Raw genomic sequence first — 18778 nt, 5'->3', positions numbered from 1 at the left:
TAGCTCCACCAGTCGCAGAAACCTTTTCCTCTTTGATAAGAATGGCACTGTCGCGGCATTTCATCAGGAAATGAGTATTTGATACTACATGTTTGTATGGGATAACTCCTGCAGGGACCATCGGAGGGATCTCAGGATGTCTTTTGTGGACTTTGGCCTTGGACTTTGTGTGAGTGAAGGGGTGTTCCTCATGCTTACACGTGGTCAAGGAATGCAGCAGAACAATGGATAGCATGGATAAGCTGGAAGGGCACTCCATTGTTTTTATGGCAGGAGAAACAAGGAATGTCTTCCAGCATGCTATCTGTATATTAGCACAATTTCATCTCCTTAGTGGCATGATGTATCTGATATACACTGTTCAAGGTAAGTGCCTGGATTTCTTTACAATCGCTCATGTTAATGATATTCGTTCAGTGACTAGAGAAGAAGGCTCAGTGTCACAAAATCTGTTTTTGTTGACATATTACTCAAAGTCTGGATAATTGAAAGGGGCAGTTGGGTTCATGGAATCACGTTGGAAGCAAATGCTTTATTGATCTTATCTATCTGTGCTGGTTACTACGAGGGTCTGAATTTCATCACAAGGTTTATGTAACATTTACTCAAAAAGTGATGTCCAAATTATGAGTATACAGAGCAGTTAATGTTCAACAATTTCTTTGAATCCACCAGAGTTATGTGAAAGATGTTTTGGAAGGATGTTCTGAAACAACAGACACAGGGCAGGTGAGCGTTGTTTTCAAACTCCCAGCATGTGGACCACAGTGTGTGACTGACACTCAGACTGTTTACTCTGCTTTGTTGGAAAGGGTTTTAATTCTAAAAACAGTTTTATTTGTGCTGTGAAAGGGAGAAAACAGATGACACCCACTTGATATACTTCATATACAATACATGTATTTAATACATCTGAATATTGGATTTAACTGCTTTAAGTGATACAGGCAAATAATACACATAAGACTCATGGCAATATGAAGACATTATGACCCCCCCCCCCCCCCCCCCAACAATAAAAGAAGTGAATAAGTAAAATAAATAAAAAGTACTAGATAAAATATAAAATATTAGATAAAAATAGAGGAAAAACAAACAAAAGAAAAAAGAGAAGAGCCATAAATTTTTAAGATTTACATACATATGACAGGCAAAGATATTTTCTCATGTCATATGTTGTTCTACTTTGTTATGGTTTGTAGCGATTATTTTTTCCATAAGAAACTGGCTGTTTAAACAACAGATTCAGATTAGTTCTTGAACAGAATAATTGTATTTATTATGTGGGAGTAGTCTGCATCCAGAATCCCCAATATAATATTAAAGGAGTGAATTCAAATTGAATGTCAAGTGGCTATTATGTGTGCTTTGTTGAATAATGTATTTGGATTTGGGTGAATCCCTTATCCCTTACCTCAGATTCTCCCTTTAAAATATTAGACTGTGGTGGCTGCCTTACTAAATAAATCTATTTTCTATTCCAGTATTAATGAGATCCATGTGCTCTTTAAGGACGAGCGCACTTTTGAAAATTAACCTAATTTAATTTGTTGAATTTCTGCCGTAATGCCTGGCTGGATAGCTTGATGCTTCAGTACTGCTATCAGTAATGCATAAAAAAAATCAGTACAGTAATGTTACTATCATATACAGTTGTAATGCATATATGTAGTTAATAAGTCTTCTCCCTGAGGTGTAACTGATCTCAGAGTACGGTAATGATGACATAAGAGAGGGAGACAGGGACAGGGAGGGAGGGACTCCTCAAAGTTAATCATTTTTCAGTGTTATTATCAGTCCTGTCTGGGTAATGTTGGGTCATTACTCTTCCTGTTGTCATTGGATACACAGCCTGTAAGTAGGTAAGTGGACCTATGCCCACCGCAACACTATTCACTCAGTTTGGTGAAAAACATGGAAACATTTTTATCTTTATCCTCAATGTCATGGTCTGTTGGTAGTTTATAAGGCAGACTCTACAGCATAGGTTGTAATGTTTTATTAGCAACAGGACTGTAGGACTGCGGTAAAGCGGGCTGACATTCGTTCTTCTCTAGATATACACTTATTTTCTTGTAAACATAGGATTTGTGTATAATTTTTGTTACAATGTCGTTTCTTGTAATGGAAGGCTCTTGTTACAACCGGCTTGACTTTTAAGCATATTTTTGGTTTAATTAAGTTGTGAAACATGACAGTGACTGTCAATTATACTTTATTTAAATAATAAAGTTATCAGAAATTGTTTGATTTTTGGGCAGATAAAGTGAGTGACATAAAATATTAATCATCATAATCATATCAAAACCTAAAACCATCTGCTACCCGATGTGTAATATTTTTTATAATATAAATTTGAATCATCTTGCAGGACTGGGTAATAGTATTATAGCTCATTAACTCTCAGTGGAGTTATAACGTTGAGCTTATAAGGCTTGTTGTAAATATCCCCTTCATGAATCAGCATCTCTTTGATTTCTGTCATCTGGTGGCCAGATAGTTCAACTCACCTCCTTAGCTGAAATGCTGTACTTACTTGATGATCTGACAATGACCCTGCCAAATTGGACTGAAATGCCTCACTTAGGGTGGATTGTCCACCTTCTTGATTTCTTGAGTGGCAGAAGGGGTAATCACTTCACTGGGGTCATTGGGCCCTGACAGCTCCAGAGGTGGTCAGGGTCATGTCTGGCCTCACCTTGGTGCACTTGTACTCCTCCATGAGGCTAGAGACGGGCAGCTCCAGTGAACCTTTGCATCATAAGCCGATTGTGCTGAGGTACATTATTATTAGTAATTATGATCGTATTCCTTATCTTATCTTTTTACAGGTTTCTGCTGTCCAGATGAATGATTATGCTTTACATGTCTTTGATCTCATACGAATCATTACATAATGTGTGCAAACTGAATGTGATTAATAAAAGCCATATCTTAAAAGTACTATGTGAAGCAATTTACATGTATTAATTGCTTTGTATTGCCAATGTGTGAACAGATTGCAATATAACTTAAAACATGTGACTTCCTCAGTTGCCTATAAAAACCTTTGATCACAGAAAAATGGCATTTATGTACCCTCCAGATAGCCTTGCCTCTCCTACAACAACAATTGTACAACACTAGCTAACATTAGCTTAGAATTGGTGTCCACTAATGTCAATGAAGAACTGACACCCACCACAGTCTAACCTTACTTACCTCATCTATCGGTAATGATACTGATCAGGGGTATCCCTAACCCTAACCCAGCTTCTAGCGACAATCCCTGACCACGTCTGGTCACGTTTCTAACATAAAAAAAAAGTGAAAAAAACAACAATTACATGATGAAATGCCTGCTTACTTCTATGACCCCACTGAAGTAAGCTGCACATAGGCTACAGTAGGTGAAAATGTAGGTAGGTAATGTAGGTATGTTAATTGTTCGTATGTGACCATTAATCTTTGATTTTACTGGCATTAACTTACCTTGTAGATAGTGGTCTGTTGGGCTTTTAAATGTGCGTGCTTTAGGAGACAGTTAGTCTCATGGAGTGTTTCTTTCTTTGTACACTGCATACCACCTCAGAAAATATTAGGCTCTCCAAGTTCCACCAACGTTACTGACATTTAAGTGTTAGCACAACAGTGATGCATTCAGGACCAAGGTGCTTGCACATAAGACCGTAAGTATCACAGAAGTGCTAATAATCACGTTGAAGCTCACCCTCCAGTAATATCGTGATTATACAACAGATTACAGACAAACAAAACGAGATATAATTAAGATTTATTCATATTGGGGCAATACTCTCTTAAAATAAATAAAACTTTTTGCCAGTATTGGTTTCCCTGGAAAAATGCAGAGTGTGACTAACAACTGGAAAACAATCAGCCACATCATTAGAACTCCTATGTAATGAAACCTAATTTACTACTCCAGCAAGTAGTCTGGCTCTTAGTAACAACTCAGCAACAGAGACAATTTCTAGACCCTGATTGATTCAGCTTGCCACTTTTAGTAAATGTCAGTGCTTTCTGGAGATTGTGAGATTTCCTAAACTAGATAAATACCACACAAACACACATACAAACACAAAACTACTTTGCTAGCTCATTCTCACTCTTACACTGCCTTCACAGTAAGGCAGTGGCTTAATGCTATCACAATTTAAGCTCGTTACTCGTCATGGATGATGTATCTGGCATTATATACATGAATGTCACTATGTAGTGGGCTGATATTGAAACAAAAAATATTGCAGGAAATACAAAAAAAACAAAAAAAAAAAACAAAAAAAAACAAAAACAAAAAAAAAAACCAACCTTATTTTAAAGTACATTTCAGTCATGTAATATTTTAAGTATTTTAATTTGAAATTTGTAGTGGGCTATTTTGATATATGCTTCCAAATTAATTTTTATTATTATTTTTTTATTTTAGGAGATTCCTCAGCGTACCAGTAGAGGAAGCTCAAGTACTAACAGGGGTACTCCTACCACAGAGAATCTAGGATCAAATGTAATGCCAACTTCAACATTAATGTTATTTTCATAATATTGGTTTATCCTAAAAAGAAAAATATTAAATTGAAAATAATTTGTAATTTATTAACCAGACACTTTTAAGTAATTTTCACAGAGAAACTGTTCTTCAACATGGCAATAGATTTTTCAATACTACCACTGCTAAAATGCAGCGAGTAAAAAATATTTAATTTACACGCGCTATGCAGTCAGACACGGCATGCAAACATCTGACCAATCAGATAGAGCCCTGACCCATGCTTTCAGACCATTTGGCCAATCAGATGAAACCACCAGCCACGCTTATTGTCAATGTGGTGATGGCCACTGCGAGGTTTGCTAGCAGGATGGCCGAGGGAGGAGAAAAGATAGAGGAACATGTGGTTGAAGAGAAGAGAAATCAACACTTCTGCCGCTTGAAATTATTTTGACCTCAGGAGCGACGTCATGATACAAACACAGGTACTGTGTGAAACCTGTCGAGCTGTTCAGGATTTCCAGGTTTACTGTTCAGTGTTAGTTCATGAATTAAAGGAGCTGCTCATCAGTCTGAGAGTGTTTGCTTTTTGCAGTCCTGTGTTTGGGCTTCGGCCAGTGGAGTGATGCTTATGTTTACATGCAATTCACGGATTGTGTGTCGAAATATTACAGAAATCTCCCCTTTGAGTCTTGAAGAGAGGCTTTGAGAAGTTTCTCTGAGAAGTTCAGAGGTGGACAGTTTGATAGTGCTGCAGCGGTGGTTTGAGAAGTTTCAGGCTACATTTTGATGAATTGACTACAGCGGCTTTTCTCCACACAGAGCAAGCTAAATGTTTCCAAAGATACATTTTAAGTGGACTATTTCTTTAAGAAGGTGACACTAACCTGTACTTTACAGGCTTTTTTTTTTTTTTTTTTGCCTTGTTTGCTGCTTAATTAAGGTTGGAAGTGAAACTAAAGATTCATTAATATCTTGTCATAATATATCATCAGACCCTCTGTCTGTTATTTTGATATGAAATAGTGACAAAGGTGTTATCAGTTACACTAATTAAAGCTCTGTTCTATTCAGGTCAAACAGTCATGTGCTGCTGTTGTTTATGTTGGCTCACTGGGAATGCTCTGCTACGCTAAATGGAACGCGGCCTTACTTACTATCATCATTAACACCTGTGTTTATCCTACTATTTCATATTAGTATGGCTTCTGTAAAAAGGTCTTTTAAGTTAACTATTAACTCTTGGCAGGGTGTCCAAGACTGTACAGATTGCAAAGCCCCTTGAGGCAAATTGCGATTTTGGGCTATACAACTAAATTTGACTTGACTCAAACATATGTCCACGCAGTACATAGCGAAAATGTCCACCAAAATATATGGTACAATTCAATAAATAAATACAGTTAAGGCAACCATATGGCCCATGCTCTTGAAGGGACAAGTGACTATTAGTTGTGTTCTGATATCGTTATTTCCTTCCCAATACTGATACTTAAACTTTACATGTTGGCCAATACACAGCTTCAATCCAATATTAAGAAAAAAAAAATCGCAGAGACTGTTATGTCACAAAAGTATTTTTTTCCCAGTTTACAAGCCCCTAACAGGTCACTAGTGCAGCCAGCATAACAAAACAGTACGGTGGTGAGGATCTTTAGCTGGTATGTGATGTGTGTAGAAGCACAACAGAAACACAGACAGTTAGGTATGTAACATGTACATGTACTTGTAAAATACTTGCATGTTGTCTGTTCGTGTTGAAGGCCTGAACCTCTGTATCCATGGTCAGAGGCATTATGTTTTCAGGCTGTCTGTCCACCCCATTCTTCTGAAGATGATATCCCAAGAACGCCTTGAGGGAATTTCTTCAAACTTGTTAAAAACACTGATTTGATTTGATTTATCCCAAAGGTTAAAGGTCAACTTCACTGTGACATCATAATGTTAAGCTCTGTACTCCTCTGTAAATTGTACTCTTTAAGTAACAGCAGGATTATCCCTGGAAATTATTCACTGCAATCATGTATGTCAATAGTAATAACTGCCATTTTGCCCCCCAAAAAAAGCGCTTAATACTTGAGCTTGAAAACCATCTGACAATGAGCTGCATTAAACTTGTGTCAAACTTCTTCCTAAGGCGGGATTCAGCGTTTGTGTCAGTTTCTTTACTTGTCCAGTGTGGCAAGTCATCAGAAATTTAGTTAATGATCATGTCACAAAATAATGAAAAATGTCCATCTATAATCCACTGAGTCCATCTTTAAATGTCTTGTTTTGCCAGTCCAACACTCAAAAGATAAAATATTTAGTTTAATATAATATAATAATGATAAAAGCACAAAAGCGGGGAATCTACATATTAGAGGCTGAAACCTGTTGCTGATGATCAAAATAGTTAAATTGTTCAGTTGTATTTTACCAGTTGCCCGGTCGTGCAAGTGATTTGTTAGATTCAGTAGCATGACATGGCATTTGGTTTGCCCCAAACCCAAAGGTGCTACTGGTTTTCATTCTAGTCATACATTGTGGAACTCATTTAAATTCTTTAAGTGGTGTGAACATTATTAAAATGCTATTGTTGTTAGGTAGGAGAGGAAATCTGCAGTACTAAAAGTCAGTCATGTGTAAATGCTTGGATGCTGTCTTCTTTTTGTTTATAAGGTTGAAGCCCTAAACCTCTTTTTAATCTTTTTTTTTCCATAAATGGTGTAAAAGACAAATTTCTAGCTTGAAATGCACCGTACAGTCCAATGCCCTGCACCAGCTGTGTTTGGTTAAATTTAAGCATAAGGAATACGTTAACACAAATCTATAGACCACCAGATTTCATACAGTTTCTGCATTTTTTTTACATTTATAGTGGTGTCTGCTGTCCAGTATGAGTGTTGCTACTCTTATAACCACCAGGTGTCAGACTAAGCCTTGCTGTCTATTATACTTGAATGTGTGTGGTGAACCCCACACTGTGATGCAGCACAAATCCAGACTATTGTTTCTCTCTGACTAAATTGAGTAAAAATTCAGTCCTTCATGCTGTGGTCAAGGTTCTGCTGGTGAGATTTTCATGCAAAGCAAAGCTTTTTGCATATTAGAAAACTGTTGTGACTTTGTTGCCTTTGCCTTATGGGTAAATCCTAAACTTGTGACCAAGTTCTAATCCTGTGTTCTTGCACTGGCCTCCATGTTGCATGTCAGCATGTTGAGGCACTGTCATTTCCTTTTCAGCACAAGATTCATCCCATGATAAATCCCACTTCCCCCTCTCTGTTGTGAAATCTGTCTTGTCTCTGGTTGTTCTGTGTGAGCAACATGTCTAATATGATAGGACTTTCTCATTGAAGGGTGCTGAAACGCTAACATGGACAAACCACAGAAAGATGTCCAGGCTGACCACAAGACGAGCAACTCCGGGAAGAAGTCTGCAAAGGTCAGTGGATGTGCTGCGATGACATCTTTTATGATGAATGAAATTTCACAACATTGACAGATTGATCGTCCTGTCCTGACAGCACTATGTAGGTCAAAGCTGTTTGACATTATACATCACTGTTTGCCTGATGTATCGTACATTAACCAGGATAGATATGGGCAGGAAGCATTTGTGAGGATACAGTACGTCAGTAAATATACACATGACCTTTGTAATTTACACATAACACAAATTTCAGTGTTACTGAAAATCCTGCTGTTGTTTGTGAGTCCTGACCTTAACCTGCTACTGGAACAGCGGCCCTCTCCTCTGTCTGAATCTGTGCCATTTGTCATTTCAATTTACAGAGTATAAGGAAACAAAGTGCTATTCTTATACAGAAAGTCTAGAAAAGCAAAAAATATAAAAAACAAAAAACACAGACATCTCACAGCCAAAGTTATGATTCAGGTTCAAACATTATATGTGTATTTGAGGAGTCTGTATTATTTAATTCTTTATTACATAACTTTTCATGAAAGGTGGCCTGCTGCTATGCACTCACTCACTCACCCAGTCACTCGTGTAAACACTGGAGTTGTAGCTTTGATTTAGCCGCCTGGGCGACGCCACGTTTACTGACAGTCTCCACCTACCGAACAACAAACAACTCCTTAATGATATGACCAGTTGCCTTTATATCTTCCAAAGTACAATTCTAGACTGCAGGTATGAGCTGTGCAAACTGAGCAAGGTCCCATTCAGTTTCATCTGTTCAGTTACTCCCCCGTCTTATTCGCCAACTCAGCAACAGCAATGAAGCATTAATGGTTGGTGTAGCTGGTACCAGTAACTCCATAAATCACTCACTAAAGCAGCTTGTCTAGAATTACTGTATATTTACTGACAAAGACAAATTTTCAGGCAGGTTATTTCTCATAAACCCGTAGAGCATTTAAATCTAAGCTAAAAAGACAAACGGGTGTGCAGTCTGTTCCTGTACCTGTATTCATACCTGCCTACTTCCTCAGTAGGAGTGTAATTATTATAGGTCATAGATGCACATACACACACATAGATGTGCGTGCATGTGTGTATGAGGGGTATATTTCCTCTTCCTAAAGCAGTGATGAATGTCACAAACAAGATATCCATTGAATTAAAAATATAATTGGATACATGAATAAATAATACAGAGTGATAAATAATTTACCGGTAAATTGATTGCAAAAACATTTTTTTTATCTTTACCTCCAAAGTCTTAACATAAATTAAACATGAATTTGTTGTACTCTTGCTTTTATCTCTTGGTAGTGCTTTTTATTTTTGTTGTTTTCTTAATCAGCAGATCTTTAATTATTTCGATAGTTTTACATTTTCTGTGGCATTGCCCTCTTCTTCAGATTTGCTTATATAATGTTGAGATGCTTGGCTATTGACTGGCCATCCCAAACCCCCTGGACAAGAAGTGGAAAAATGTAAAAGGAGTAGAGGGCACTTTATTATGTTTTATCTACCATATGAGCATCCAAGCATTCATTACTTGTACAACAGCAGTAAATCAGAGAAATAAAAAGTTATTTTCTGATGGCGGCTTGTGTGTGTAACCTGGTTGCTCAGTTTTTATAATGTCTTGAACTCACACCCTGTACACTCTTATTGGTTGGGGGCCACACACCCACTGCCCAAACAGTGATGCCCAGAAATGTCCCGAACACAGCAAAGTAAGCAAGCAAGTAACTTCTCATGGGTCACAAGTGATGACTGAGAGGGATTCTTTTTGTGTGAGTCTATACGTTATTTTTTAGGAACATGCTGCATAGTATACCTTTTAAAACAAAGAAAATATTGCCTCCTGTCTCTGCAGTTTCCAAGTTTAGAAAGTGACTTTTCTTCCTCTAAAAATCTCATGGGCACGTCCATGTGCCAGGATTTATTTAATTTTTAGGGGGAGCTAATTGTGTATTTTAATATCACTTGTTAATAATTCACACACGTTCACAAACTTTCATTAAGTCAAGCAAAACAAATGAGGAAACTGTGAACTCTGCATGTCAAATCATTTGTGCATTAATTGTACAGTGTGGCTGGTTATGAGGGCTATTTTTTTTTACTGTTACATGATACAGAGCAGTCCATGACAAATATAGTGGCAAATCATTTGTGCATGAATTATTAAAAAGAACTGTATTATGTCTAATTTAAAGTCGGTTCTGTCAGTGTGGCTGATTGCTGTTCTGTTATTTGCAGTGCAGCCTTAACTGTGCAGTTAACAGATTTGTGTGCTCAGTTTAGCAATCAGTGTGTATCAGTGTGTGTGCAGTTCCACGTCAATACTTTTTTTCCCTTTATAATGTGACTCTCAAAAGGCACGAAAAGTACGCTGGCCGGTCACCTGATATCACCTCTTACAGGCAGTAGAGTGATGCTTGGTGTGCTCGGGGTTAGGGTTGGGTCATTGTACCAGTTTTATCAACAGGCACATACTAGTGCTTCCTACATTTATCTATGATGGACTGAGTCCTGCGTAGCAAAAGTCATAGTGAGTTGTATTCCATTCTTGTTCATTGGACGCCTTTGAGATCGGCACCTCTAAATTGCCCAGTCTTGGCAATGCTCTAACCTCCTGCTGCTCACTATCATGCCTTTTTCAAAATGCTTCAAGCTGACTATTGGGGAAAAAATTATCATGAAATACAAGTGTGGTAAAGGAGCTCTCTAAGGACACATAGGACAAATGCAAATTGTAAGCTACACTATTATCAGTGAACTATTACTATTAAACTATGTGGGCAGAAACAACACAACTATGCTCTAACTGTTGTTGGTTTGCTCACTATTAGAAATAAAAACAGAAAACCTGCTTAAATAAGTTACGGCAGCCATGGTTTTCTATTTCTACATTCAGCTCCTGCTTCTGCTCTGTTTATCCCCGTTACTGCTACCTGCTGAACTTAGTCACTCTGATGTTGTTCTTTTCAGTTTGACTTTTTTCAGGAAGGAATTTAACAGGAAGAAATTTAACAGATTAAATTAGATTTTATAGGCTTTTCAGCGCAAGCCATACGCTAAACCTTACAGAGTGGCCGCACAGCCATAAGAGCCTAATTTAGTTAAGTAATTAAATTTAATTACTTATTTCTAATAGGTGCGGTATCATCTGGTCACAATCTGAGAAGGAGACACTTTGGATGAACTGTGCATGCTTTGCTGCATTTTAGGACATAACAACCTGTCCTCATCATTGTGAGCTCTAATTCATGCCTTCATCTTCTGCTCTTGTAGCCTTAAGCCCCAACCCACCATCCACCTCCTCCACTGAATCTTCCTCTAATCTCCCCAGCTGTGTCCTGTCCTCATGTGCTGGATCAGTTGGCTGTGCCTTGAGGTTGTTGTTCTGGACTGTGGCCAGTAGGTGCAAGATATAGGTTGATGCTATGCATACCAAAGGTGCAACGATTAGTCGACGTGGTCAACAAAAAACAATGACAGAATCGGTTGGCAACAAATTTAATTGTTTATATTTTGTTGATTATGTCGCTGAGCGTGTTTTTAACCCTGTGGAGCTGAACTAAATGTTGTCGTTCTGGAACTGATGGAAGTTACGAGTGAGCTATTTTCCCATTCCTCCCCGTCTCTGCTGGGGTGCACATGAGCAATAGCAACCAGGAAGTGACAGGTGAACAAGCCATAGCAAAATGGCTAAATTCTGGGAACATTTCTACATCAGTGTGGCAAAGAAAAGGATTACCTGCAAGATTTGTAAGGTGGACCCTGCTCATCAATCTAATCAACAGCAAAGTTTATAAAGTCTTTTTTGATAGAGCACATTTTTAATGAAGTATTTATCTTTATTGTCCTCATTGTTAGTTAGCACATGCCTAAAACAACCTCAAGCTAAATTTAAACACAGATGGCTACTGTAAGTAAGAGCCATTGACTAACTGCAATTTAAAGTACAATTAGCTGATTAATTGTTTCAATAATCGATGACAAATCAACTATCAAAATAGTCATTAGTTGCAGCCCTAGTGCATACAAAAGTTAACAGTACATGAGACACATACACACAGAGTGTTTTTTGCCTCTAGACTGGACCCACATCTGTTTCAGGGAGGTTGTTGATGATGATTACTGTCCTAATAAATCCATTTAGAAATTCAAAATCATAATTTTCTCCAAAATATAAATATATGTTCCACCCTACCAACAAAATACGGGTGCCCCCCAAGTGGTAATTTTACATAAATGATTTATTTGTTGAATCGACAGAAAATGTGCTATATCATGATGTGTTGTTACCTGAATGTGAAATGTGTTATCAAGATAGGAGATTTTGGTCATATCACACAGCACTAATGGTCATCATCTAATTTTACATTAGCTAATAACCACAAAACAGAGAGTGTAAACCAAATAACCTGATAATGGTGCTAGAGGAAAGGTTTCATCCTCTTGAGATCATGAATGTCTGTACAAAAAGTTATAATACTATTAAAAAAGACAACAAAAAAACCCATTTATTTTTCTCTGGAGTGGTGGAGTAGCAGACAAATCTATATTGCCATCCCTCTTGCCATGCCATTAGCTCAAAAACTACAAAACACTATTAAATTGACTTGTTAATTAATTAGTTAATTAAAGTTAATTAATTAATTCAAGTTAATTAAAATGACCAGTTTGAACCTAAGGCTATCCTATTACCCAGCCTGCTCCTGGCTAATCTTGCAGGAAAATAAAATGGATGAAATGGCCTCGGACTGTTGTGCCCACATCTTTACAGAGACCTGCTCCACCATCAAACTAACTGTATCCTCAGCACTCCACCATGAAAAGTAGATTTATTTGTATTGTTTATTCACCCATTGACTGTATATAATTTTTGACTTTTATGGATGTTGGTAGTTCCCAAAGGGTGATCAATGTTTATGGTTATATCTTAACTATTATTTTGTCATATCAGGCCACATTAACAACCTGTATACAAGACAAAAGGAAACTGAATGCAAAGATTACAATGAAAGTCGTAACACATTTATGTTCCTTAGAGTATGAACCCCTTTCATCAATACTCTGTACTGTCTTCTGCCACATAAATGTCAACTTTGCACACAGAATATCTCTCGTCATTTAATTGGCACAATACCAGGAAAGTTCTGCACATTCCTTCTCCCACAGGGATGTATGAAATACTTTAATTTAATGTCTTTGTGGCCTTTTCTCTTGTGTCACCCCACAGTGGGTCTTCATACTCTTAGTCTTGATTTTTGTACTTGCATTACGTGCTCACAGCATCCTTAAGGGTTAGTTCTTATTATTTGAAGTGGGATTGTGTGAGGCACTTATCCATAGTCAGTGAGTTACATACAGTAGATGTACACACCCCCAGTTAGGTTATCAGCAGGAGAACAAGCACAGAAGCTAAGCAATGAGCTGCTGTGGATGGGGTCAGCACCAAAAGGTATTTTAGGCACCGATAAAAAAAATCAAGATCAGTGCATGCTGTATTTAGAATATTTTTACCGCTTTACCTTGTGGGTCAGCCTGCCTTTGATTAAGGGAAATTGCCATTAGGCAAAATTAATATATATATATATTTTATACTATGATAACACCAGAGTTGCTGGTCTACTGCTGCCATAATCTGTTGGCTTGTTTGAGTTATTGTCTGACTTTTATGAACCTGAACTAACCTTTTAAAACACCAACATCACACAATAACACAAACAAACTAACTGATTGAGGCAGCGATAGACCAGCAACTCCTGTGAGATAATATTAGTGGACTTAAGTTGGTTTTTGGAGAGAGTGATATTTGGCTTAGATAACAGTGGTTTCCCTTAAGAAAAGGTTGTCCAACGGCAAAGTTTATTTCGTTGGCTGAAATACATTTTGTTGCAACAGTTCATTGCCTTTACACCCCAATGCTTCTCCAAAGCGGGGGAATGCCAACTGGCATCTACTGTAGCTGACAACCCCACATCAAATAATCTGAACTATACCTTTAATTTGATAATAACATATCTTGACAATTTAATTTATTCTCTTGAACTGATTAGTTATGTTTCCTAGTAGTGTTTTTCATGCTAGCTACAGTATATTCTACATTTTCAGTTTAGTTCTTACTCTGTTTTTTCTTTTTTCAGGTATTTACAGTAGTTCAAGACTTAAGTAATTTACACATGATCTCAGCGATCTTCCAAAGAATTACTCTACCCGGTCTTGCGTCGGTTCTTGTACAAAGCTTACTCTAACAAATTAGATCAGAGCTTCGTTGCGGTGGAAAGGCTGGAGAGGAGACAGAGTGCAGTCCGCCCGTGTTCAAAGAGGCCCGGGGACCCGCCCCCTGACCAATCGTGCTGCAGCAATCATGCGCCACCTGTTCTCAATTCACTCAAGAGAGAGATAGAAAAAAAACACACACACTGGGGAGAGGAGACACTGCAGCAAAGGAAACACTGGCGTAATCACAGATGACCCACAGGGTCACAACAGGCTGCCTGTGTCTTTCTGTACTTTTGACCTTTCTTTGTCCCTGGCCTCAATGTCAAAGATAACATGTACACATAACTTGTCGTTCTGTTGTGAATATTTGTTGTTTAAGCAGTGACACAATCAAGGGCAGAGTGATAAGAATGACCCAGTTCTCTGGCCTACATATCTACTCCTATATGAAACAACCTCTGCTTTTTGTCCAACCTTGAAATCGATCAACAGCAGTGTGACTGCTACTTACAAGCTCTCTACCTTGTTCATGTTTTACAGTGTGACTTGTATTAACCTGTGTGTTGTGTTGTGCGTGCTTTTTTTGTTAGCAACCAGTGACTGCCTGTCTGTTGAGTGCTGCCTTCTTCGGCGCCCTGGGCTCATCTTTCATTTATGGCTACAACCTCTCCGTGGTCAACGCCCCTGCTTCGGTGAGTCACACTGTTAAATCGTCTTGTAGGGCTGCTTATAGAGAATCACCATTGATTTCTTTCTCTTTGTTAGCACTACTAGAAATCAATAAACATTCTTTAGACGGCGCTTCAGAAGCAGGTTACAAAGTTGGCATTCAGGGATGCACCACTTTTTTTCAGACCGAGTACAAGTACAAATACTTACATTTGGGTACTTGCTGATACTGAGTACCGATAAGAGTATTTAAAAATGCCATTAAAATTCATAAACAACAAAATTCATAAAACATAACTTATAAAACATGTTTTACTTTCATTAGATGGTCACTTTCTAAATGTAACAAATCATTGTTGCTGTTTCCTGCTACAAGTGTAACCATAGTTACTGTACACATTTTTAGTTTTTTTGTTGTAAGTTACTTTACTGATTTTGTGTTCCTTATTAAGCTGTGCAGAATTTTACCTAGTATTTTAATTACACATTTACATGTGTAGTATTTAAGTTTCTTCTTCATGTCCCTCTTGTCTAAGAGCTAATTAGTTCCTACCTGTCATTGTTTAGGGGGGACAGGTATGAGTGTGGTGCCATGTGTGCAACAGTTTTGTTGACCCTATTGTGAACCTCAAAGAGTGAAGCTGGGTGTTCTGTGCTGTCAGGCTGTTTTGGTTAAGATTAAGTACATAAAGAGAAGTTGTAGCAGCTTATTACGAAGAAAAGAGGGTTACAGACTGGTGGCAGCTGTGTTTTTTCTTCGTCTTCAGATTAATTAGTCTTACGCCCACTGGGATTTATTGTACAGCAGCTGGCTGTGGTCTACAGCTGCACTCTGTGCATTTATTTGAGTTTTACATGGACTTACATGGAATTTTATGGACAATTTCCAAAGTCACTGTGATCATTAGTGGATGATGTTGAGGACAGTGAGTCTCTCACTGATGATGATGACGTGACCAGAAAAAGAGGGTAAGGATCAGCAAATGCCTTGAACTCTATGTCGTGGCGGTTCTTTAGATGTTTGCTTGTGTCAAGTGGCCGCTTTTTGTGATGTGGTATTGGGTGCAGGGTACCGGAGAAGTTTTATGAGTACAAGTATGAGTTCGTGAGGACAGTATCGGACCAATACCTGATGCTGGCACAGTTATAACATTTTTTACATTTTGCTTCATAACCGAGAGACTTCATCTTCATCTAAACTTTAGACAGCAGAAGAAATATAGTGTTCCAGGGTTTTACACTATTTTTTCTTTATGTGCCCAGTCAGACAAGTGGGTCTGAAATCTACTTGCCTTTTACTTGCCCATGTACAAATAGGTATTTGTACCGGAGCAAGGTATTAGTTTTATTAGCAAAGTTAATTGTCATAAAAAAACAAACAAACAAACATATTCATATTAATATTATAATAAACAAAGGAAAGCAGGAGCTCTCTATATTTGAGGCTGAAAACAGCATTTTCTGCCATGCTGCATAAAAGTTACTGTAACTGTCAATTGAGTATTAAAATAGTTTATTAGCTAATTCTTTTGTAACACTTGCCTGACCAGGCAAGTGAGTTGCAAGTGGGCAAGCCATATAGTTGAGCCACTGTAGCCTGCATTTAGTTTGAATTCACAAGGACAAACAAATATCAAATATCAAAAATGTATAAATTATTTTTTTTTATTATTTAATTATTAATTATTTTCTCCTTCTTTTTTTAAGACTCTGTACATTGAACAGGTTTGGGACCTGGAACACATGTTGGAGGAATAGACACATAAAGCACATTAGAATAATGTGTGGCATATTTTAAAGTTAGTTTCCACCCTATTTTAATAGACTCCATGTCAGATGCCTGATCAGAAAATTACCGCACCTCAAATTGAAAAGGAGCTGTGATGCATATTAATTTAATAACGAATCACTGTTTCTTTCTACTGAAATGAATTACATGCAGTCTTTGATGTTAGTTTTAGCCATTTCTGACTCATACGTGGCTGATAAAGTGAACGGAAAGTACAAAACGGCAGATTGGTGAGATTAGCAGCAGTGTAGACGTCACTTTTAACACTAGAAGAAACTTCCACAAACAGAAACATGTTCCACGTATTGTGCTTCTGTGCTGACACAAAGTAAACAGAGTGATGCTGCTGCTGCAGATGCAAGAGCAGGACAGATTGCTTGGTGCTTCCCACCCAGCACTTGTGCGGAACAGCTGTCCGTCTGTGACAAGTCACGTCCAGTTTGTCGAGCTGTAGAGAGCCAAACTGTTGCATCTCTGTCTAAAATGCGACCACACTTTAGATGATCGTGGCGAGGCTTACTCTCTGCAGCTTGTTCTGTGAGTGAATCCGTGCTCTGACCGGGCGCAGCAGTTCAATAGCAACATGTAAATGCATGACATGCAAATCAACATATTTTCATAATCAATGACGTTGATTACGTCAATGAATTGCCCCAGCCTTTAAAAACATACTGAACCAGAGGGTCTTGTCAGTTAAATCATCATCAGTAATGTACCCAGCTCATATTCTATAATTGGATATGCATACAAACAAAAAAGAGATCTCAAATGATGCATCATCACTTCAAAAAGTTTGATTTATTACAAACACAGTCGATTCATTTCATTTTTTTGTGATCCAATCTTTAGCCTCAGGATGGAAAAGAGGGAAATGTAACTGAAGTGAATATGTGTGTACACTGTTTGTACAGGGTCTCCTGTCAGATAAAGAAAAATGAGTGGGATGGCAATTATGTGTATTTAGCACTTCTTGGGCTAGACTAGATATTTTCATGATCTGTAAATGCTTTTTGACAGGTGAAACTGAAATTGCAATATTCAATGGCTTTTATCTGTCGGTCCACTTGAGCAGTGCCACTTTTGGATGAGAAACATTATTTTCCGAGGTCATAGTTTTCAGTCTGGCCTTCTGTTTGTTCAAAGGTAATTAGACGCCCCACAAGTCATTTAATTTGTATTCAAACTTGATAGAACTCAGCTCTGCAGTTGCCAGTAAAAGTACAGGTAGTGTGGAAAAGCAGAAAATGTATTTCAGCTTTCACTGAAAAAGAATCTCAGTTATGTTACTGCTGTCTTAAGTTCTGATTGATACAGTAAGTTTGAGTGTAAACACAAACAGTCATGCAATAATCTAAAAAAGAGGAATGATGCCATATATATTATGATATGATGTGTGTAGGGTAAGTTTTTTTGTCCATGAAAACCCCCATTTACAGTGGGTTCTTCATGATTTATCACATATTTATTGTTGCTATTTCAGTGACACTGTGAAAACAATGAAACAGTGTGAAAGGGGTCAATAATTATCACCTGAATCTGCTTTATAAAGCTTGACAGCAAGTTTCAGCTCATTATTTAACTATCTAGACCACAACTTTACTATTTTGGTTCATTCCCACTGCTCTCACAGCGTTGTTTTTCGCCTCAGCAGAGAAGTGGGTTTTGACCATTTGGCCGCCAAGGAGGCAGACCTAAGCAAGGGTGAAGCTAAATCCACTTTTTAATCCCAAAAGTTTGAAACATAACCTCTCAGCTCCTTTCCTGCCAGTAAAGGAGTCCACATCAGAGCCCCAGTCCTCTTCACACTTATTTTCATAGTGTTAAATATTATGTTAAATATTACCTTCCCTCATTGAGACTGCTGATAACTTCGGCACTGGATTCTGTCATATTACTCAGTTTTTACTTTTGTACTTTTTCCATGGCAATGTGTGCTCACAGATTTGACGGACGGAGCTCTGAAGGAGCACAGAGGGGAGGGGTGTGGTTTTTTTGGCTGTTGTGTTCAAATAACAACAGTCTTTCTTCAAAATGACTTACCCCACATAAGGGCCCTATCTTACTCCTGGTGCAAAGCCATTGTGCTGCCAGTGCAAGTGATTTTGCTGTCTTACACCAATGCAAGTGCCATTTTTGACATGTGTGTAAGATAGCAAATGCACTTGTGCTGGGTCTGTGCTGCTGTGGGCGGGAGGTCTAA

General features: G+C 38.0%; 1 protein-coding gene across 2 annotated transcripts in view; it reads left to right on the top strand.

The window, feature by feature from the left end:
• The first annotated feature begins 229 nt into the window (after positions 1-229).
• Positions 230-18778, top strand: part of slc2a9l2 (solute carrier family 2 member 9, like 2) — a 145607-nt gene continuing 127058 nt past the window's right edge. The window contains exons 1-3 of one of the 2 annotated variants that reach the window (XM_084729580.1): positions 230-366; positions 7828-7913; positions 14711-14812. In XM_084729580.1, the coding sequence (XP_084585706.1) occupies positions 7845-7913; positions 14711-14812 (171 nt within the window). In that variant the 5' untranslated portion in view covers positions 230-366; positions 7828-7844. Of the gene's footprint in view, positions 367-1796; positions 1863-7827; positions 7914-14710; positions 14813-18778 lie in introns of those variants that run through there. The other variant, XM_084729572.1, reaches the window with a different exon arrangement.

Source organism: Lutjanus erythropterus, chromosome 2 (assembly GCF_056507025.1).
Source record: "Lutjanus erythropterus isolate fLutEry1 chromosome 2, fLutEry1.hap2, whole genome shotgun sequence".
NCBI lineage: Eukaryota > Metazoa > Chordata > Actinopteri > Lutjaniformes > Lutjanidae > Lutjanus > Lutjanus erythropterus.
This window is presented reverse-complemented; position numbering and strand designations above follow the sequence as displayed.